The 23,660-nt window shown below is 45.9% G+C and overlaps 1 protein-coding gene across 1 annotated transcript in view; it reads right to left on the bottom strand.

Annotated features, from left to right (window-relative positions):
• Positions 1 to 23,660, bottom strand: part of LOC135528357 (membrane-associated guanylate kinase, WW and PDZ domain-containing protein 3-like) — a 193,254-nt gene that overhangs the window by 32,791 nt on the left and 136,803 nt on the right. Inside the window, 3 exon segments of the mRNA XM_064957381.1 lie at positions 2,927 to 3,139; positions 11,845 to 11,964; positions 22,213 to 22,329. Of these exon segments, the coding sequence (XP_064813453.1) occupies positions 2,927 to 3,139; positions 11,845 to 11,964; positions 22,213 to 22,329 (450 nt within the window).

Raw genomic sequence — 23,660 nt, forward strand, 5'->3', positions numbered from 1 at the left:
AAGCATATGCGAGCAAGGAGACCTACAAACCTGACTCAGTTACACCAGCTCTGTCAGGAGGAATGAGCCAAAATTCACCCAAATTATTGTGGGAAGCTTGTGGAAGGCTACCTAAAACGTTTGACCCAAGTCAAACAATTTAGAGGCAATGCTACCAAATACTAATTGACTCTATGTAATCTTCTGACCCACTGGGAATGTGATGAAAGAAATAAAAGCTGAAATAAATCTCTCGCTACTATTATTCTGACATTTCACATTCTTAAAATAAAAGCGGTGATCCGCTTAAATACAGGGAATTTATACTAGGATTAAATGTCAGGAGTCGTGAAAAACTGAGTTGAAATGTATGAAGCACCAGGGATCGGTGACGTGGGTATGATGCACTACATAGGTAAAGGTAGAGCTGTGTCTCTTTCATGAAGAAAATACCCCACAGTGGAAAGACACTGAAGTGTTCTCTTCATCCCACGCATTGACCCATTGTTGTGTGTGCCCAAGGCCAGAGAGATGGTGTGCATTGGAACGGCTCAGTCCTGCACGGCATCACTCATGTGGCTTTCTTTCTGCGGAGTCCCTGGCCTGTCTAACTGTTCTTAGACCTATGCTTCAGTCCCTTGGCACTTGAACGCCAAGGTCGTGGGTTTGATTGCTTCTGGGGCCACCCATACCAAAACCGTATGCTCGCAAGATTAAATCGCTTTGGAAAAAAGGGTCAGCTTACAATGGCATATATTTAATTCTTATTTTCATGCATTCAGAAACAGTCTCAGAGTAGAAGCGCTGAAATAGGATCAGTTTGTCTTTGAGATTGTGATGAATGAGATTATATGGACAGCGGGAACCTGATCCTAGATCAGCAACACCGAGACACTTTATGAATAAGGGCCCATGCCTCAGCGACTTAACTCTACTCAGAACTGTGTTTAGCCTTCCTGCCCTCAGGGCCTGCCCACGGCTTTTCTAATATGCCTGATCACAACTGAGACATTTTAAATCAGGCAGAGAGAGGACGGCCTTGGTGCCCAGCTGCAGGCAAGACCCTAAGGGGCCCATGGCACCAAACAGACTGACCGTCTAACGGACGGGAGGGCTACATTGTCCTCTCTCTCTCTCTCGGTCATTGGCACCATTCAGACTTGGGGTGGGGGAGTGCCCTTCAGACGGACCAGGATGAGCCAGAAAGAGGACACGGGGCTATGGTCAGAAGCTCGGCAGGGTGTTCCAAACCAAACAGGGGACAGCTGTGCTGTGGGAGCAGAGAGGAACACGCCAGCTGGAAGTTCTCCAAGCCCAGAGGAGAGATACTACTGGGGGAGCCTGGAGGGCAAATGGGAACACAGGCAGATGCTGCTCCAGGGATAGAGAAAAGGGAGCGGTGGAACTTGTCATATTGTGTCCACTCACTACTCATCCATTTACCTTCCATTTCTTTCATCGGATGAGAGTGGTGCATTTCTCTGGAATGGTACACCACGAATGGTTTGTGAAGGCTGAACTTGAAAAACTCAAATGTTTGTAGGGCCAGGAACATCATGTTATGAAAATTATCACAGTACATAGGTGCCGATATAATATGTATTGTGATTCTCACGATTCTATATGTATTTCAATTCCGAATCAGTACTGCAGTTTTTTTGCTGCTAAAAACACATTCATATTATTATTAGTACTTTTCTTATTTAAATTGTACTTTTTAGATACAAAAACAACATTGTGATATCTAACTGCATCAATCCCCCCCCCCCCCCTCTCCGTTTGATAAATGCTGTCTATTCTCAACCCTTTGTGAATAACAACCTTTGGCACTTTGTTTCTGAATTTGTTTCTGGTACATGTGAGAGGATACGGTCTTTGAGGGAAACACAACAACAACAACATGTATCCCTTAACCAGGGATTTCTACATTATTGATCTAGCTAGATGGAGAAGCATATGACTACTTCACCTTGTAGCGTTCGGATTTAAAAGTGTCCTTCTGTAAAGAACAGGTCATCCTGGGGTGTCCTCTTTGGGGGAAAGAGGTCATGAGTGTGGAGGGTGGAGGGAATGAGTGTGGAGGGAACGAGTGTGGAGGGAACGAGTGTGGAGGGAACGAGTGTGGAGGGAATGAGTGTGGAGGGAATGAGTGTGGAGGGAATGAGTGTGGAGGGTGGAGGGAATGAGTGTGGAGGGAACGAGTGTGGAGGGAACGAGTGTGGAGGGAACGAGTGTGGAGGGAATGAGTGTGGAGGGAATGAGTGTGGAGGGAATGAGTGTGGAGGGAATGAGTGTGGAGGGAATGAGTGTGGAGGGAATGAGTGTGGAGGGTGGAGGGAATGAGTGTGGAGGGAACGAGTGTGGAGGGAACGAGTGTGGAGGGAACGAGTGTGGAGGGAATGAGTGTGGAGGGAATGAGTGTGGAGGGAATGAGTGTGGAGGGTGGAGGGAATGAGTGTGGAGGGAACGAGTGTGGAGGGAACGAGTGTGGAGGGAACGAGTGTGGAGGGAATGAGTGTGGAGGGAATGAGTGTGGAGGGAATGAGTGTGAAGGGTGGAGGGAAAGAGTGTGGAAGGAATGAGTGTGGAGGGAATGAGTGTGAAGGGTGGAGGGAAAGAGTGTGGAAGGAATGAGTGTGGAGGGAATGAGTGTGAAGGGTGGAGGGAAAGAGTGTGGAGGGAATGAGTGTGACAGGGAAAGAAGCCCTCTCTCATCCCTCTTTCTCTCATTTTGGGCAGCGCGGTCAGCTATTGTTGAGCCAGAACAAATCGATCTCCGACACAGTGAAAGAGACTGAATGTACAAGCAAACATGGCTCCCTGTGGTGTTGCCATCGGTTGAATTGTTATTAGCCGTGTTTAATACAACATCAATGCCGTGGACGGTCAGCTTGAGGCAGTTGAGAGGATGGGAACATGTTGTCGTAGGACAGCGTGGGCATCTCACCTGTGAGCCCGTTGACCATTGGAGACCGCTCTCTCTCCTCCTCGTCCTCCTCCTCGGGGGCTGCGCTGTCCTTCCTGTCCATCTTGCTGACAGAGGTGGTGCGTTTCCTCTGGACCTCGGTGTCAAACTCCTCATCAAACAGCACCTGATCCACCAGGTCAGGGTGCACCGGGCTGGGCTCCGCTGGGGGCTTGGGCGTCCCGTAGTAGTTGCCTGGTAGAGAACACACACACAGCAGCGTCAACAGAAACCGTCTGCGGTAGCTTCCTGGTAGACGAGGTTAGATGATACTTCGCTGGAAGGGGAAAAAAATGATTGTTTTGATTGTATTGATTTGACAACAACAAGACAATTCAACTAAAAATATGGCAGGTGCAGCCACACACACACACACACAGTTTATACTCAGAGGGGAATGGATTCCCCACGGAACATTATGCCGTGCCTGACAAGAGCGTAGGCTCGCTCCCTCTCTTTCTGTCCCGCTCTCTCCTTCCCCATCTCTCTCATATTTACTGCAGTGCTGGGCTGGGGGGGCTCCCCAGAGCCCCGTGGCAGTAGCCTTTACCAGGACAGACCCGAGCGAGGAGCTTCTTGGCGCTATTAGCTGTGTTTTATTGTCCTGTGTCGTGTGCTGTGGCGCCCGGGGCCAAAACAGCATGAATCCCCTCTGTGAGGAGAGGAAAACTCTGTGGGGAAATTGACCCAATTTCTTCACTTCTTCCAACTCTCCACTTCTAGCTAACCAGACAGAATACTATAAAGAAAGAGAGGAATGAGGGGGGGGACAGCAAGTCAGGAAGCTATATAAATATTGATTCATTTTGCTGTTCCCTCAGCTCCCTGGGAAGCCAGTCCTCCAATGCCGTTGACAGTAGAGTAGACGGCAACACTAAATCATGTAGTTTAAAAGCACTGGAGTTTCTCAGGCTATCTGGGAGTGTTGGATTACAGCTGAACGTACCATAGAGAGTTATCACATGTGGAGAAACAGCTCCAAGCTCCAGCGGTCCATCAGCTGAGCCGACAAGACATTTTAGGCAGCTTGCAGCACTGAGGGTTCGGCTCATCTCATGGGAATTTAACATACACCCTAATATCTAAGAGTAGGAGCACGCTCAGTGTTTAATGACTATACTGTAGTGTTTTGTTTACGAAACATCCCTGGACCAGACCTCCACAGCCAAATGAAAGAGTTAATTATGCTAAATCATGATCATTATTAAGTTATTAACAGACATGGCTAACATTCATTGGGAACACGGCACCATTAGCATGGGGTTGGATGTCAAAACCAAAACATCCACATTGTTTTTAGACAGAGACCCTTGGCTCGCTCTTTAATTTATGCATAATTGGAAAGCCTCATTTGAATTAATTACACCCTGTATTAGCTTATTTAAAGAGTGGGAGAGAAAGACTCGAGGGGGTTTGTGAATTAAAACTCATTAAGCTACCCTCTCAACTCCACACAACCCTATGTTCTTTTGCTGTACATAATGCAGTACGTTTAATATCTCAATCAAGTCATTTGTGTAGAGTAAATGGCACAGCCGCTGTCGAGTAATACAATACACAACTTGACTATTTGCCGGTCTCAATCGGTCCGTCTGTGACAGGGAGTAGAGGCTCTGAGAAGGGAGGCAGGAGTCGTCTTACCGTCTGTGTGACTCACACCTTCTCTCCCTGTATCTCTCTTCTCTGCACTGTTCCGTGACCCTGGAGATACATCCAACAGCCCCTAGTCTGAGCCCCTGCTGGCTACAGGTTTATTAGCTATCGGATGACACACCAAACCCAGCGGCACAACGCTGAGAAACAAAAGGGATCAACACACCTTTTCCTTAAACAGACACCCAACCGATCCATCCTGATCCATTCTCCCTCTCTCCCCCATCTCCCACTGCCGACATGCAGCCGATCAATTTGCATTTGTCAAAAGACAGCTTCATTATGCCTCAGCACGGTGAGCACGATGAAGATGAAAGATAGGAGGCTTTCTTTAATCCAGACCTGTCACCACACAGCCCAGTCATCTCCCTCTCTCTCCTCCTACTTCCCATGCGCCCTCGCCCACTCGCTCTCTCCATCTCCCTCCCCACCACTCGCTCTCCCCATCTCCCTCTCCCCCTGCCGCCCTCTCCCCCTGCCTCCCTCAATCTCTCAGGCCCAGTGGTGCGTGATTAATAGCTCATAAACACCGCTCTCCTAGTCTCTGATTAATGTGCATTAGTGAACACAGATAGGAAGAGAGGAAGGGGGAACAGGAAGAGAGGATGGGGGGGACAGAGGGAGGGGATAGGAAGAGAGGGGGAGGGGATAGGAAGAGAGGAAGGGGGAATAGGGAGCGAGGAAGGAAGGAGGAATAGAGATTTGTAACAGTATCACCATTCAGCTGAAGGGAATACGTGGGATGTGCCAGGAGACGGGTGTGTGTGCGTGGAGAAGAGAGACGTGTTAACTAAGGTAGGTACTAGGCAGAGGGTGCGGACGGCTAGAAACCCACAGTCTCTAGCTGTGTGAACATGAGATCGTAGCAAGACGGACCCGTGAGCATAATGACGGCAACAAACGAACAGGACAGGATACGGAGGGTCTTTCAGGCTGTTCGACGACTATTTTACATTTCAGCCATAGAACAGGGTTCTACGTGTACAACCAACCTCATCAACACTACTCGACAGCCCCAGGCCGACAGTTCAGTCAGGCCAGCTTTCACATACACTATGCAGCTTGGAAAGCGCTACTCTGTACAACTGGTGGGAGACATGACCTTTCAACCTTCCCTTTCGATCCTTATCCATGACCAGGCTGTGTGGGTCCAGTCCCAGGCGGATCCAGGGCTGAAATATGCAGCAGGGCCTGGGCCATGGTACTCAGTGGTACTGTATTGTAGTGTGGAGAAGTCATGCCATCTGGATAAAGTAGGCAGCAGCTGCCAGGTTCTCAACCCGTGAGAACCTCTGTAGGACGGGAGTACAGAGTACAGGCGGCAGCCTCCAAAACAGGGATAGGAAGCGCCAGTAAGGTCGGCGCTCTCACGCCTGTCCTCTCAGTTTCACTGTTCCTCCCCCGTGGTCTTGTGCTCCCGTTCTCCATCTGTCTCTGTGGTGAAAGCATAGCAGTAGCACACCAGGAGACCGCCATTATGCGCGCACCGCTTCCGGCTCTGCGATGGGAAGCGCTGAGTGTGTTAGGGATGCGGGAACTGGGGAACCCCCCCCCCCCGTGTGGAGGTTTGGAACGTTGCCTCGAGAGTCTTATCCCTTCTCTCTCTGCTCTACCACTCACCCCCCCCCCCCTCTATTTATCCCTCCACTCTCTTTCTTTCTTTATCACTGTTGCTTACCCTGCCACTCTCTCTAACCTCTCCCCCTCTCTCTGCCTCTTAACTAGCCAGCCAAGGCTGTGCACACAGACACTCTTTAATCATGGAGGATGAGCCGTCTCTCTTTCTCCTGGTTAGTTCCCACTGTGCAGCCTTGCCTAGCAGCATTCCCAGCCTTCGCAGACTAGACGGCAGAGTGCCCGAGGCAGCCAGGCAGAGCCCATCTTGTGCTCCAGAGTTTAGACAGGCTCCCTTCCGCTGCTGTCACAGTGCAGGCAAAGCTGACTGTCTCCACAGCCACCCTTGTCACCTCCACATTCCTCTGCTGTGAGGGCGAGACCGTGTGAATGGACGCCTCTGCTAGACTACAGCTGCACCCTGTACTCTAGTAGAGACGTCTAGTAGAGACACTACAGCTGCACCCTGTACTCTAGTAGAGACGTCTAGTAGAGACACTACAGCTGCACCCTGTACTCTAGTAGAGACGTCTAGTAGAGACACTACAGCTGCACCCTGTACTCTAGTAGAGACACTACAGCTGCACCCTGTACTCTAGTAGAGACGTCTAGTAGAGACACTACAGGTGCCTGTGCTGAAGGACCAGAGCTGCTGCCTCTGATCAGTTCTTCCCCAAGTTCCCACTTTAGCAAATGCACTGCCACCATCTAGAACATAACATCTGTATTCTGTCCTCTGTACTCTTTTGGACAATGCGTTTGTCTTTTTAGAGCCACAATGAAACAACCTGAAAGTCCACCAACTTGATTGTGTATTCCGCAACTCTGACATTCCTTAGCATTGGAGCGTTTCCCAATCCTCCTCCCTAGGACTCACCCCTGCCTGTGTGTGTCTCCCCACTGCAGCACCTTGACCCTTTCCTTCCCTCCTGGCCCATAGCCCTGGCTGGTCTTATCTTCAGTAACTCTGCTTTACGGGAGCGCTTGAAATACCTATCAGAGCTGCCGTGTGATCTGCTGTTCTGTGCTCTCTTACAATGCAACATCATCACTGGAAACAGCACCGCAATCCCTGGCACGACTTCTCGTTCAGAACCCCACCGAGTCAGACCCACAACGTCAACAAGCAAACCCGGACTTTCTTATCTCAGCATTTGTCGATCTTGGTTGTATTGCATCGTTGCTTTCTTTCTCTCCAATTATCTCTGTCTTTCTATAATCCATCGTTCATGTTGCCCTGGCTGGCGTCCATATGGAGCGCTAGAGATCTGGAAGCGAAGTTAAGAATTGCGGCGTGTAGACTCACCTCCCCGATCTGGAGTCGAGGCACAACTCTCAAGAGCAAAGAGTACTACTCACGGCCTATCAGCCTCTCTGTGCCTCCCGAGAAATAATACAGGGCTAACCTTTGTTGGCACTTTCCTCCCTGAGTTTGAGTCAGCTACCCTGCAGTTGAGCACCACCTGAATGAGAGGCAAAGAGAGAACCCGGTGTTGCCAGAGCAACAGGGAGAGCCCAGGCGGTAGGGAGAGAGGGTATAGAGGCTAGAGTATTTCAAAAGAGGAGCAGAGCATAGTCCACCGGTGAACAGAACCAGGGGATTAAATAGAGAGAACATGAATGAGCAACAGGCTTGGGAGACAGCAGGCAGCGGTGCTGGAGGAGGTGAAGGCTGCCTGAAGACTGGGCCAGATGAGAGCACTGCTGGGCGGAGTAATGGCCCATCATATATATATATATTATGATCTTCATCAGATGACACTCATAAGACATCATGATACACAATACATGTATGTTTTGTTCTATAATGTGCATATTTATATCCAAAAATCTAATTTTACATTGGCACATTACGTGCAGTAATGTTTTGATTCCAAAACATCCGGTGATTTTGCAGAAATACTCATAAAAAACATTGACTAGTGTTATTCACAGAATCAAAGATAGACTTCTCTTTAATGCAACGGCTGTGTCAATTTTTTTTAAACTTTACGGAAAAAGCATAATCTGAGAATGGGGCTCAGAGCCCAAAACAGTCAGAGGAATACCCGCCATTTTGGAATCAACAAAGTTAGAAACAACACCATAAATATTCACTTACCTTTGATGATCTTCCTCAGAAGGCACTCCCAGGAATCCCAGTTCGACAATGAATGACTGATTTGTTCCATAAAGTTCCATCATTTATGTCCAAATAGCCCCTTGTTGTTAGCGTGTTCAGCCCAGTAATCCGACTTCATGAGGCGCAGGCACTTCATCCAGACAAAAATCTTGAAAAGTTCCGTTACAGTCATTTAGAAACATGTCAAACAATGTATGGAATCAATCGTTAGGATGTTTTTAACATAAAACATCAATAATGTTCCAACTGGAGAATTCCTTTGTCTTCAGAAAAAGCACTGGAACGCGAGGTAACTCTGTTGGGAGCGCGCGTCATGAGACCAAGGCTCTCTGCCAGACCAGTGACTCAGAGGTCTCATGAGCCCCTCCTTTATAGTAGAATCCTCATTCACGTTTCAAAAGACGGTTGACATCTAGTGGAAGCCGTAGGAAGTGCAACCTCATCCATATCTCAATGTGTATTCGGGAGGTCAAGCTGTGAAAAACTACAAACCTCATGTCCCACTTCCTGGTTGGATTTTTCTCAGGTTTTCGCCTGCCATATGAGTTCTGTTATACTCACAGACATCATTCAAATAGTTTTAGAAACTTCAGAGTGTTTCCTATCCAATACTAATAAGAATATGCATATATTAGCATCTGGGACAGAGTAGGAGGCAGTTCACTCTGGGCACGCTATTCATCCAAAGGTGAAAATGCTGCCCCCTATCCCAAAAATGTTTAACACTTTTTGGTTACTACATGATTTATATGAGTTTTATTTCATAGTTTTGATGTCTTCACTATTATCCTACAATGTAGAAAATAGTAAAAAAAGAAGAAAAACCCTGGAATGAGTCGGTGTGTCCAGCCAAAGTAATGGCGCTGCCGGTAATAAACCAGGCTGTAAGTCACAGTTTGACTCAAAGAGAGATCAGACTAAAGTAATGGCGCTGCCAGTAATAAACCAGGCTGTAAGTCACAGTTTGACTCAAAGAGAGATCAGACTAAAGTAATGGCGCTGCCGGTAATAAACCAGGCTGTAAGTTACAGATTGACTCAAAGGGAGATCAGACTAAAGTAATGGCGCTGCCAGTAATAAACCAGGCTGTAAGTCACAGATTGACTCAAAGAGAGATCAGACTAAAGTAATGGCGCTGCCAGTAATAAACCAGGCTGTAAGTCACAGATTGACTCAAAGGGAGATCAGACTAAAGTAATGGCGCTGCCGGTAATAAACCAGGCTGTAAGTCGCAGATTGACTTAAAGGGAGATCAGACTAGTCACACATTCCCGCCTGTGAACAAAAACGCATTGTTATGAGCTGAGAGAAAGAGAGAGAGAATGTACGTGTGTGTGTGTCTCAGTTGTCCAAGAGGGGATTCCTCAGAGGTCAAAAGGCCCTACATTAACTTCTTTGGGGTAGGGGGCAGAATTTTCACATCCGGATGAAAAGCGTGCCCAGAGTAAACTGCCTGCTACTCAGGCCCAGATTCTAGGATATGCATATTATTAGTAGATTTGGATAGAAAACACTCTGGTGTTTCTAAAACTGTTTGAATGATGTCTGTGAGTATAACAGAACTCATATGGCAGGCAAAAACCGGGGAAAAGAGCTGAGGTTTGTAGGTTTTCAAGTCTTAGCCTATCCAATATACAGTGTCTGTGGGATAATATTGCACTTCCTAAGGCTTCCACTAGATGTCAACAGTCTTTAGAACGTTGTTTCAGGCTTCTGCTGTGAAGTGGGAGAGAATGAGAGCTGATTGAGTCATGGGTCTGCCAGAAGCCCATGTGCTCAGTCAGGCGCGCGCCCGTTAGAGTTAGTTCCGTTCCCTTCCATTTCTAAAGACAAAGGAATTGTCCGGTTGAAACATTATTGAAGATTTATGATAAAAACATCCTAAAGATTGATTATATACATCGTTTGACATATTTCTACGAACTGCAATATAACTTTTTTGACTTTGTCTGGACCAAGTGGCTGCACATTTGGATTGCTGTACTAAATGCGCAAACAAAAAGGAGGTATTTGGACATAAACGACTTTATCGAATAGAACATTTATTGTGGAACTGGGATTCCTGGGAGTGCATTCTGATGAAGATCATCAAAGGTAAGTGTATATTTATAATGTTATTTCTGACTATTGTTGACTCCATAACATGGCGGGTATCTGTATTGCTTGTTTTGGTCTCTGAGCGCTGTACTCAGATTATTCCATGGTGTGCTTTTTCCATAAAGCTTTTTTGAAATCTGATACAGCAGCTGCATTAAGGAGAAGTATATCTTTAATTCCATGTATAACAGTTGTATTTTCATCAACATTTATGATGAGTATTTCTGTAAACTGATGTAGCTCTCTGCACTTTCACCAGCTGTTTTGGAGGCAAAACATAACGCACCAATGTAAACAGAGATTTTTGGATATAAATATGAACTTTATCGAACAAAACATGCATGTATTGTGTAACATGATGTCCTATGAGTGCCATCTGATGAATATCATCAAAGGTTAGTGGTTCATTTTATCTCTATTTCTGCATTTTGTGATTCCTCTCTTTGGCTGGAAAAATGACTGTTTTTCCGTGACTAGGTACTGACCTAACATAATCACATGGTATGCTTTTGTCGTAAAGCCTTTTTGAAATCGGACACTGTGGTGGGATTAACAACACGTTTATCTTTAAAATGGTGTAAAATACATGTATGTTTGAGGAATTTTAATTATGAGATTTCTGTTGTTTGAATTTGGCGCCCTGCACTTTCACTGGATGTTGGTCAGGTGGGACATTAAGAGTCCCACGTACCCTAGAGAGGTTAATAACTAGCATCCTGACTGAAGCAGCCATATGAAGATCAGCCGACGATATGGCCTCCCTGCTCCCTGTGTGGATGTATAATTTATCCTGCATACTGGTGCAGTCTGGATACAACTGGCTATGACGGTACATACCCCCAGGGTTCTGTGTCACAATGCTGACCGCTGGCTTCTTAGAAATCATCAACCTACTTTGAATCACAAGTGGGACAACGCTATTCTGCTCTTGAAAAAGCTAGCCACTTCATTTCACATTTACAATGGTATGAATGCTATCTTTATATTGAGTTTATCTGATGACCTGGATGGTGGTGACAGCTCAGCAGATACTATACAAACAATGCATAATTCATGGGAGATTCATTTTGTGATGCGGATGCATCCTTAGGAAATTGTTATTACTGCGTAGGGTCCACTCCCCTCTCCATCTCCCCTGCTCCCTTCCACCCTCCCCTAGACCAGTTGTTCCCAAACTGTGGGGTGAGAGGTCGACAGTGTGTGTGTGTGTGTGTGGGGGGGGGGGGGGCGCGACGACGACGACTTAAAACTTTAAAAAGTTTATCTGCACCCCATAACAAAATGTGTAGAGGTGCATGTGCCCATAGAAATAGACGTGGGGCGCGGGATGTTCCCCGATGCTGGAAGGGGGGCCTGAGTAAAACACTTCGGGAACTACTGCCATAGACCACCTCCCCCAAAAAAACATGCCTACCGTCATAGGTTCCACTCTCAAGCAGAAGGCCACTCTCCTCCAGCACGCGGAACTCCCCCACACTGATGAAGTTATAGTCAACCCCAGGAACCTCCCCCTCTCTGGGCTGTCGTGTGGTACCTGGGAAAAGACACCACAGCAAACATAAAGTGAGTAAAACAGACCCTTTCTCTGGGGCAGAGTGGTGATGCAGATCCAGCTAGGCATGAACAGGAGAGGGGTGGACACCATTTTCATCATGCACATAGGGATGTGAATTGTGTCCTCATATCCTGCAGGACCCCATGTCAGTATCGGGCACAGCTTACACCAAGGGGGGTTACTGAGAAACCAAGCTATGAATAGGTTATTTTAATGTGCCAAATTAGCTTCCACACATTGAGCAAGTAACATTTACGGGTAAGGCAAAAGTTATAAAGCTATTGGAGATAACCTCTCTCCTCTCATAGCCCAAATGGAAGATGAACAGTGTTGCAGTTGAAGTCAGAAGTTTACATACACTTAAGTCATTAAAACTCGTTTTTCAACCACTCCACAAATGTCTTATTACCAAACTATGGTTTTGGTTAGGACATCTACATTGTGAATGACACAGGACATTTTTCCAACAATTGTTTACAGACAGATTATTCCACTTATAATTCGATGTATCACAATTCCAGTGGGTCAGAAGTTTACATACACTAACTTGACTGTGCCTTTAAACAGCTTGGAAAATTCCAGAAAATTATGTCATGGCTCTAGAAGCTTCTGATAGGCTAATTGACATCATTTGAGTCAATTGGAGGTGTACCTGTGCATGTATTTCAAGGTCTACCTTCAAACTCAGTGCTTCTTTGCTTGACATCATGGGAAAATCAAAAGATATCAGCCAAGACCTCAGAAAAAAAATTGTTGACCTCCACAAGTCTGGTTCATCCTTGGGAACAATTTCCAAATGCCTGAAGGTACCACGTTCATATGTACAAACAATAGAACGCAAGTATAAACACCATGGGACCATGCAGCTGTCATACCGCTCAGGAAGGAGACGCGTTCTGTCTCCTAGAGATGAACGTACTTTGGTGCGGAAAGTGCAAATCAACAGCAAAGGATCTTGTGAAGATGCTGGAGGAAACCAGGTACAAAAGTATCTATATCCAGAGTAAAACGAGTCCTATATCGACATAACCTGAAAGGCTGCTCAGCAAGGAAGAAGCCACTGCTCCAAAACCGCCATAGAAAAGCCAGACTACGGTTTGCAACTGCACATGGGGACAAATATCGTTCAAATATCGTAACTGTTTGGCCGTAATGACCATCGTTATGTTTGGAGGAAAAAGCAGGAGGCTTGCAAGCCGTAGAACACCATCCCAACCGTGAAGCACGGGGGTGGCAGCATCATGTTGTGGGGGTGCTTTGCTGCAGGAGGGACTGGTGCACGTCACAAAATAGATGGCATCATGAGGTTGGAAAATTATGTGGATATATTGAAGCAAAATCTCAAGACATCAGTCAGGAAGTTAAAGCTTGGTCCTAAATGGGTCTTCTAAATGGACAATGACCCCAAGCATACTTCCAAAGTTGTGGCAAAATGGATTAAGGACAACAAAGTCAAGGTATTGGAGTGGCCATCACAAAGCCCTGACCTCAATCCTATAGAAAATGTGTGGGCAGAACTGAAAAAGCATGTGCGAGCAAGGAGGCCTACAAACCTGACTCAGTTACACCAGCTCTGTCAGGAGGAATGGGCCAAAATTCACCCAACTTATTGTGGGAAGTTTGTGGAAGGCTCCCCGAAATGTTTGACCCAAGATAAACAATTTAAAGGAAATGCTACCAAATACTAATTTAGTGTATGTAAACTTCTGACCCACTGGGAATGTGATTAAATAAATAATTCACTCTACTATTATTCTGACCTTTCACATTCTTAAAATAAAGTGGTGATCCTAACTGACCTAAGACAGGGAATTTTTACTTGGATTAAATGCAAGAAATCCTGAAAAACTGAGTTGAAATGTATTTGGCTATAAGGAATGTGAATGTCTTTTCTTTTTAAGGAGATCTGAGGTCTGTTCAACTCAAAGAGCTCAAAGGATGCTATTTCTCCTCAAGGTCCATCTTTTCTGTTTTGCCAATAAGCGAAAAGCCACAGTTAAATCTTACAGTTGAACATTCTAACCTTTGTCTTTTTGTTCCTTCTCTCCCTCTCCATCCTCCTCTCTTTTCCAACCCTAAATCCCCTGAAATCCTGGTTTTTGATCTGGAAACTGCAGCACCATACAGTCATTAAACAAACCTGCGAACGGTAACGGTCTGTGTCGTGCAACTAACTCCCAACAAGCTGGTCTATTTAACATGTTGTCCCCTTGTTGAAGACATTTTTTGGAAGTATTTTCCGCATCAGGAAAATCAGCTCAGATGTAATTGGGTGTTTACCTCACGTGAACGGCAATCTGACCGGCGCACCAATGGACTCTTAATACTATCCCCCCTGCCCTCCCTCCACCCTGTTCATCTGTTACTGCTGCTGTGAGAGCACTAACATCTGGAATGCTTTAAACCTGGTTATAAAGTAGACTATTGTATTCTGAGATTGTTCCCTGTCTGCTCCTCGGCTTCAAAGGCAGTAATATGAGAATCCTTGAACAGGGAAACATGGGGAAAAAGCAGAATACTGTATTCTTGTGTTTGCACAGCCATTTGGACTTGCCTGTCTGCATGAGTGTCATATAGGTCGTCCTTGTGATGTAAAGATCTGAAATGTGAGAGGGGACGCAACTCGAGTTCAATCAAAGAATCAATCCAGTCTTTTGAGGTAGAGGATAATCAAGGACAGGTCTTTTTGATGTAGACAGCAGCGAAGACAGTTTGTGCTGGGTTCAGGGTAAATACTGTAGCAGCTATCTTTTATCGGAGTCGATGTGGGAGTCAGAGGGAGGTGATGGAGCGGGAGAAGGAGGTGAGGGAGAGGAAGGTGGAGAGGGAGGAGAAGGAGAGGGAGGTGAGGTGAGGAAGGTGGAGAGGGAGGTGAAGGAGAGGGAGATAAGGGAGGTGAAGGAGAGGGAGGTTATGGAGAGGCAGGTAAGGGAGGTTATGGAGAGGGAGGTTATGGAGAGGCAGGTGAAGGAGAGGGAGGTAAGGGAGGAAAAGGAGAGGGAGGTGAAGGAGAGGAAGGTGGAAAGGGAAGAGAAGGAGAGGGAGGTGAGGAAGGTGGAGAGGGAGGTGAAGGAGAGGGAGGTAAGGGAGGTGGAGAGGGAGGAGAAGGAGAGGGAGGTGAGGAAGGTGGAGAGGGAGGTGAAGGAGAGGGAGGTGAAGGAGAGGGAGGTGAAGGAGAGGCAGGTGAAGGAGGCAGGCGAAGGAGAGGCAGGCGAAGGAGAGGCAGGCGAAGGAGAGGCAGGCGAGGAAGGTGGAGAGGGAGGAGAAGGAGAGGAAGGTTAGGAAGGTGGAGAGGGAGGTGAAGGAGAGGAATGTGGAGATTGAGGAGAAGGAGAGGGAGGTGAGGAAGGTGGAGAGGGAGGTGAAGGAGGGGGAGGTTATGGAGAGGCAGGTGAAGGAGAGGGAGGTTATGGAGAGGCAGGTGAAGGAGAGGGAGGTAATGGAGAGGCAGGTGAAGGAGAGGGAGGTAAGGGAGGTGAAGGAGAAGAAGGTTATGGAGAGGCAGGTGAGGGAGGAGAAGGAGAGGAAGGTTAGGAAGGTGGAGAGGGAGGAGAAGGAGAGGAAGGTTAGGAAGGTGGAGAGGGAGGTGAAGGAGAGGAATGTGGAGATTGAGGAGAAGGAGAGGGAGGTTATGGAGAGGCAGGTGAAGGAGAGAGAGGTGAAGGAGAGGGAGGTTATGGAGAGGCAGGTGAAGGAGAGAGAGGTAAGGGAGGTAGGGTAAGGGAGGTGAAGGAGAGGGAGGTTATGGAGAGGCAGGTGAAGGAGAGGGAGGTTATGGAGAGGGAGGTGAAGAAGAGGGAGGTTATGGAGAGGCAGGCGAGGGCGGTTATGGAGAGGCAGGCGAGGGCGGTTATGGAGAGGCAGGCGAGGGCGGTGAGAGCGGTGAGGGAGAGGGAGGTGGTAAGCAAAAAGCTTTGGGAGAAGAAACAGCACTAGGAGACAAGACTTCAATTGACTTCCATTCTTTGTTCATGTTCTCAAAAAAGTTCACCTTTGAAGAAATGAAACAATTGAACCAAAACAATACTGAACAGAGCAGCAACAAAACAAAAACGTTATGAAAAGGTATTGGGTTGTTTGGGGTGGATGTAGTGAACATGAATTGGCACTTTTCTCCATGAGGAAGCGTATTGTTGTGGAACAGGTGGGAGGTCCAGTCCAGACAGTGGAACAGGTGGATAAATGAAGATGTACATTACTGGTCAAAAGTTTTACACCTACTCATTCAAGGGATTTTCTTTATTTTCTACATCATAGAATAATAGTGAAGACATCAAAACTACGAAATAACACATACGGAATCATGAAGTAAGGGTGGCTACTTTGAAGAATCTTAAATATAAAAAATATACTTTGATTTGTTTAACACTTTTTTTGGTTACTATATGATTCCATATGTTTTATTGCATAGTTTTGATGTCTTCACTACTATTCAACAATGTAGAAAATAGTAATTCAAAAAAAGAAGAAAAACCCTGGAATGAGTCGGTGTGTCCAGCCAAAGTAAATGGCGCTGCCGGTAATAAACCAGGCTGTAAGTCACAGATTGACTCAAAGGGAGATCAGACTAAAGTAATGGCGCTGCCGGTAATAAACCAGGCTGTAAGTCACAGATTGACTCAAAGGGAGATCAGACTAAAGTAATGGCGCTGCCGGTAATAAACCAGGCTGTAAGTCACAGATTGACTCAAAGGGAGATCAGACTAAAGTAATGGCGCTGCCGGTAATAAACCAGGCTGTAAGTCACAGATTGACTCAAAGGGAGATCAGACTAAAGTAATGGCGCTGCCGGTAATAAACCAGGCTGTAAGTCACAGATTGACTCAAAGGGAGATCAGACTAAAGTCGCACAACAAAAACCTTGAATGAGCAGGCATTGTAAATCCTTTGACCGGTAGTATGTATGTATGTATGTATGTATGTATGTATATATATATATATATATATATATATATATATAGTTCACTCAGGCCATTTATCATAGAAAACAAATGTGTCTGTTTAACTGGGTGGCTCTCCCCAAAAAAATGTGTCAGTTCTTGTCTGTTTAACTGGGTGTGCTCTCCCAATTGAATAACTTCAACGGGGTCTCCTTTCTCTTCCATCTCTGATTGTGACAAGTACGCACAAACACCCGCAGATGCCAATTGTCGCAGAAAAAAAACCTACAAAAATCAGTGTATCAGTTCACACAGCGAAGCATCACCACCGCGAAACTCTGCCAGCTGCTTAAGCTACTTACAGGGAGACCAGGAGAAACGTTAACACCTACCGCTGGAAAGCTGTTAAACATAGTCACACTGAGACCTGGCGCTGTTGCAAGAAGGGCATATTTTGTTCAATCTGACAATATGGTCATGTGAAAGGGGAAAACCAGTAGCGGTCTGAAGACGAGTCTTGGGAGGATACACCTAGAGATGTTTATTGACTTTTCTTTATCACACTAAAGAGAAAGTAATACACAAAGTGATAAACATGTTAGGTCTACATAACTTGACGCTGTATAATGTCAATAACCCAGATAGGTACTGTGAGCCATAGGCCAGGCCCTGCTAACTTTAGTCAGTGACTAAAGTCATACAATCCTGAGCAGGCAGTATGGGGCATATCATCCTGGATATCAGAACAAAAGGAACATACAGATGTTCTCTATTAAAGGCAGAGCCAGGATATAATATGTAGTCTTTAGTTTCCCAGGTATATAAAAATAAATAAAAAAGGTTTAACGTAAGACCCTTAAATCTTGTCAAGAGAAAGCAATTCTTTAAATTGAATACAGGGAGCACTTTTTATTATATTTCTGTCATCCTTCTCTCTTTGTTATCTCCCAGTGAGCCTCTTAGAGCTTTCTGTGGTGCCCCTGCGGATATTACTGCTTCGAGGAGAAGAAGAGAGGGAGGCAGAGGGTTCAGCCGAGCTTCAAGGACCCCTGGCACCGACTCTCCTTCCTTCCTTTTCTTCCCTTCTTTCTTGGGAGCTTTAATGATGCCTCTGCCTGTGTGTTCAGGAGGGGACTGGAGAGAAGCCACGCTTCTCTCTCTGAGCTGCCATTTAGAGGGCTCTAATGAGGAGAGGCAGAGCGCAGCCAGGCGGCCATTCTGGCTCCCAGGGAGAGACTGAGACCATTCCTAATCCCTGGCTCTGTGTAAGGCCATAGTCAGTCACACAGCACAGGCTAAGCAGCGGCTCCCTGCACTGTGGAAGGCCAATCACAGTCACATAGCACAGGCTAAGTAGCGGCTCCCTGCACTGTGGAAGGCCAATCACAGTCACACAGCACAGGCTAAGCAGCGGCTCCCTGCACTGTGGAAGGCCAATTACAGTCACACAAACAGCAGTGGCCAAGTGGGACAAATGCAGTGGTGGGAAATGTGCTCAACTGTCGGACTTGAGTAAAAGAAAAGATACCTTTTATAGAAAATGACTCAAGTGAAATACTACTTGACTGAAAAATCTAAAATAATCTGGTTTTATATATACTTAAGTACAGAGGTGGAAAAAGTACTAAATTGCCATTCTTGAGTAAAAGTAAAAAGTGAAAATAAATTGCTATGCATCAAATTCCTTATATTAAGCAAATCAGACAGCACAATTTTCTTGTTTTTGTAAACTTACGGAAAGACAGGAGGAAAACTCCAACACTCAGACTACATTTACAAACGCAGGCAGAAATCTGTCCGGTGCATGACACAGCACTGTGATAAAGTCACTCTACACTGGAAGTTAAAACGGAATACGACTTTTAAACCACGAAAGCATCTATTTGTACATGTCAGATTTCATAACTGGCCGGTGTCATAACTCGGCAGGAGTTCTTCTCTCCAATGAGCCATTGATCATATTTCTGCAATAGTCCCACCTCGAGAAACGTGTCATTTAACGGAGGGTCTTGCACATTTCTCCTATTTGTCTGCCTCTTTCGTCCAGGGTGCATTACATGGTGCTGTTGCCAGAGATATTATAGGAGTGCGCTCCTTGTCCCAGAATCGCCCAGAATACACCGCACGGCCCATTGACGTAGCATGGGCAACGTTTCCCATCTCCTCAAATGTCTATCTGCCATTGTGAATGTCAGTCTCCACTAAGGTACATAGATCTGCAGGTTAAACATGGTGAATATACTGGTGAAATTGATAGTGCTGGTTGTTTTAGGCGATTTTACAGCTAACTAGCTACTTTAAAATGCTGATATTGTCTAACGGTATTACCTTGTGTAGATACCTTTGCCAGCCAGTCCGCCCAGAGAGAGCATTGAACTGGATATTGGAGTGAACTCGAGCTGCAGATGTCCACAACGATTTTCCATGCTGCTACCAACCTTATTATAAAACGCCAAAATTAAACATTTGTTCATAAAAAAAACAATATTGTTCTCAGTGTTCTTTAAATACTGTAAATTAAAGGAAGGAGTGGTTTTGGGTGGATTTTTCCTTTAAATACAGCACTGGACATATGTTGACCTACTGCAGCTGAACCACAGTGGTTTTTATGATGACCACACCATCATAACGTAACCCCTATCATGGATGAGGAGCAGGCATAAACTGACAGCCATGCACTAGAGACTAGGCTTAGACTAGGGTCACTGCTTGAAATGCAACAGTGTATTACTGTACAGACACACTGTAAATGAATATCTAAACAAGCTGCCCTTTGCCCTGGGTCCTTCCAAAAAAAACGAGGCATTGAGCAAATTTCAGGTCTGCTGAGCACAAACTTGAACCTTGTGAAACTTCTGTGCAACTTCCAGCACGTCTTTACTGTGAACACTTGAGGCTGTACCCGCTGTACAGTGGTCAAGTAGGCTACTGGGGCTTTTTGATCATAATGTAGGCCTAACAGGGTGGCCTACCATCAAAAACAATGGAGAATATATCAAATGTTAACATCGAAATAGCTGTTCTATCGTTCAGCCTACAGTAGCAGCCAACGTGTGGTGTTCAATGACATAATGTACATTCCATGAGACTGTTGAAAAAAAACAGGGCTTGACATTAACCTGTTTATCCACTTGTCCTTCAGACAAGGAAGTGCCTGAAATTCTTGCTTTGCTTGATAGAAGAAACCACCTTACAAAATAAAATATACTATTATTCCTATACCATTATTACAGACAATCGGACAAATTATGCTTCCCCCTGCCTCTGCCTGTCTCAAAATACATCATTGCCCCTTTAAGACAAAAAAAAGCTCTTTACCTGACTCGTTTTTTCAAAGATGCACACGTTTGTAATCTCGTAGGAAGCAAACACTCCCCCATTGCTGACTACACATGATCTATAACTGGGCTAACAACTCACTAACTTGCAAAGGATATGAACAAAACGTCCACGAGTGGCTACATGCAGCTCTTGCTTTGATCTCAAAACGAGCGCATCTACTCACGATCACAGCTGTAAACACAGTTCAGTTCAAAGTAAAATGGCACAGATCCAATATATGGCGATGTTCTATTTGCATATAGACCTACTGCAGCTCGGATTGGTTATGCTGCACCAGTCTGTGTAGAGTACGGGCTGAGTTATCGGCAATAGAATCCCACCACCCCCCCGGATGCGTTTTGCCTACAACAAAATCTACTGCATGGTTTGTTTTGATCCGGTGTGCTGCATTGAACGTGGATAATATGACGTTGATTGGATCACAATTGCCACAGTAAAAGGGAAGCGTGATTAGGTTTAACTAAAAGGGAAAACTCTAGGAAGTTGAGTGACGTTCAATCTCGTGCTTCTGTGGTTGGCCTGATAGTTCTTCTGCGCGAAGTCCCGGGGAGCTGCTCGGCGGTCTCGGGTTACTTAGGGGGAACATCGGTTATTACTCTTGTTTTATATGATTTTTCATAAAACACTACTTAACATAAAATGTCTACCGTCGTCTATATAACCATTCATTAATTACATACTGAGAACATTAACAATGCATTGACTCATGAAACTGACAGACTAAACAGATATACTCTATTGTCTCGGGAAAAAGCAATTTATTTTGTTGCCTGTTATTCCCAATTATCAGCGTTGTACGACGCCATTCAGGAGACTGTGCACGGCTCTCCCTCATAACAAAGTCACAAATTCGATTTTTTTTTTTTAGATGTGCAAATTAAAACCCTGACTCACAAAGATTATATAAATTAGTCCCATGACGTTCATGAGTGGCAAAATGGGGAGTAATTGCCATCTAATTCGTCAGAGTAGCGTAGAGAAATCTGCACGTTGCACTTTGAATCCGGCCAATTGGCCCTTTTGTCCTTTAAAAACCACTAGGGTATAAAAAATAAAAAGCTTTGACACACCACCTATTCATCCCTGTGATTTAAAGGAATCAGAGACACTGTTACGAGAGTTCAAGTGCAGTCATCCAAAGTGGGTGGATGAAGCACAGAGTAGGTAGCACTCTTAAGCACCGTAGAAGAAGAAATGAATAGGAAATATACATTAAATTATTAAACATAAAATACATGCATATAATATTCTGGACATTAACTTCCAAGGTCTACATTTTAGTATTTGAAAACGGAGAGCAATATCTCCTCACTCATCTATCAAATAGTGGGTTGTGTGTGTGTGTGTGTGTGTGTGTGTGTGTGTGTGTGTGTGTGTGTGTGTGTGTGTGATGGCTTTTATAGTGAAGGTTTGACGGATGCTTTGCAGACCTCAGTGATGGCTGAGAATGCCCCCCAGTTCCTGAGAGGAGAGGAATCCATGATTATACACACAGAACCATGATAAGTGAAAAGGGAAGAGGGCCAGAGAGATGGGACGGAGGAAGGGAAGGAGTGTGATTGAGTAGTCAATCTACCTCTCATCACTCTCCTCCTTATTCCACCGGGGCAGATACCGTGGAGGGGCCTGATGAATGCCAAGCACTTGTGTGCTCATGGGAGAAGGGCCGTGACCTTCAGCGAACAGCAAACTGCTCCACTGTTTATTGGGCAACTGCCATATGGGGCATTGATAGGTGACGGCAGGGCCAAATAGAACCACTTGATGGGACTGTGGTAAGTTTATGTGACTGTGGGCGAGCATATTCAGCTGTAAATAAAAACAGACCAAGAAACTAGCTGGTGCTAGTGAGGTGCTAGTGGCCCACCAGTGACGTCACCCGTCTTGAGACCTAAAGGTGACCTAGTCACATGGAATTGCTGTAATGAGCAGGGACATGTGGGGTAGACAGTGACCTCAGAGGAGAACAGAGACACATGGGGAGCCCGGGAACTTTACAACTCACAGGGAATGGTGCGCAGGTACAGGTTGTCCCTGATCACCTGCTGGAGCTTGTGGTCCAGCGAACCTTTCTGGAACTGCAGGCTGAGGTAGTGACGCAGGTCTGTATTCAGCACCTTGCCTGTGAAGAGGAGGACAACACATCTGGGTCAGTACAGTACACACACACACACAGTTCATTTACACTCTCCTCGAACATTTCTAAACACCTAGAAATGCATTACCACCAGTGTGTAGACGAGAACCACCGATGATCACTTTCAAAAACTCTTCTCAACAGAGAACATTTCATTTCATTTACATGATTTAGCGGACGCTCTTATCCAGAGCGACTTTCAGCAGCAATTAGGCTCAAGTGCCTTGCTCAAGGGCACGTCGGCACTATTTTCACCTCGTCGGTTTGGGAATTTGAACTGGCGACCTTTCGGTTATTGACCCAACGCTCTTAACCGCCAGGCTACCTGCTATACCAGTGTGTCGACGAAAACCACCTATCATCTCTTTCAAAACCACTTGTCAACTCTGACAGGTGCCCGTGATAGAAAGCATGCCCCCAGCGAGAGTACGTGAAGGAGGACCATTTTCAAACTTCAAAGATGTGGCTGTGTGACAGCATTGTCGTGCATGGGAACGAGGGAGACAGAGCCGAGGCCCATCGGCTGCGTCGGTAGAGAAACTGTCACGTCAGACAGATTAAATATTCATGGCCTTGAATCACCAAGTATCCAGATGCACACATGAGTAAGAAAAGAACACAATGGCTGGCAATGTCGCTGCCTCTGAGTTTCTGACTGAGGAGCAACAGAAGTCCAGGTGGAGTTCGAGGAAGTGTGGGGGCTGTGCAATCCTCCTGAAGGAGGGGAATTCAGGCATTCCCCTCAGAGCAAGAGGAGGAGGGAGCGAGACAAAGACTAGATCGAGAGCCAACATTCCCCTGGTGTCTGAACAGGATCCCTCTCGGAGCAGTCCAGTCTCCAGATGTTTAGAGGCTGGTCCGTGTGTCCCCTCCGGGTGGAGAGGATGTGTTTTGAGAGGACGCCAGTAACAGTGTTGTTAGCGTCGATACCCATTGCTCCTCTCCCTGAGCACACAAGGCAGCCGCCACTGACTGCGGGGTACTGTGCTTTCGTTTGGCTCGCCCCAGATGAGCGTAACAGGCTGAATAAATCAGCTGTGGGTACTCCCCAGAAACTCGTATAGTGTCAATTAAAGGAGCTCAGAGCAATGCGTTTATTTGAAAGGAGGGAAAATATCTGCAAACTGAATCTGGCGAGAATAACACATTTGAAATGTTTAAGCAGCCCAGCCTACGCACGGTTTGAAATATTCATCTTTAATACCATCCATTTATAGCATCACGCGGTGTGCATGCCTAGAGGAACAGGCCCGACTGATGTCGGCTGGCTGGCTCAGTAGTTTACAGGCAGCGAGGGGTGTTGTGGTGAGTCCCCC

The sequence above is a fragment of the Oncorhynchus masou genome, chromosome 33, assembly GCF_036934945.1.
Source record: "Oncorhynchus masou masou isolate Uvic2021 chromosome 33, UVic_Omas_1.1, whole genome shotgun sequence".
Classification (NCBI taxonomy): Eukaryota; Metazoa; Chordata; class Actinopteri; order Salmoniformes; family Salmonidae; genus Oncorhynchus; species Oncorhynchus masou.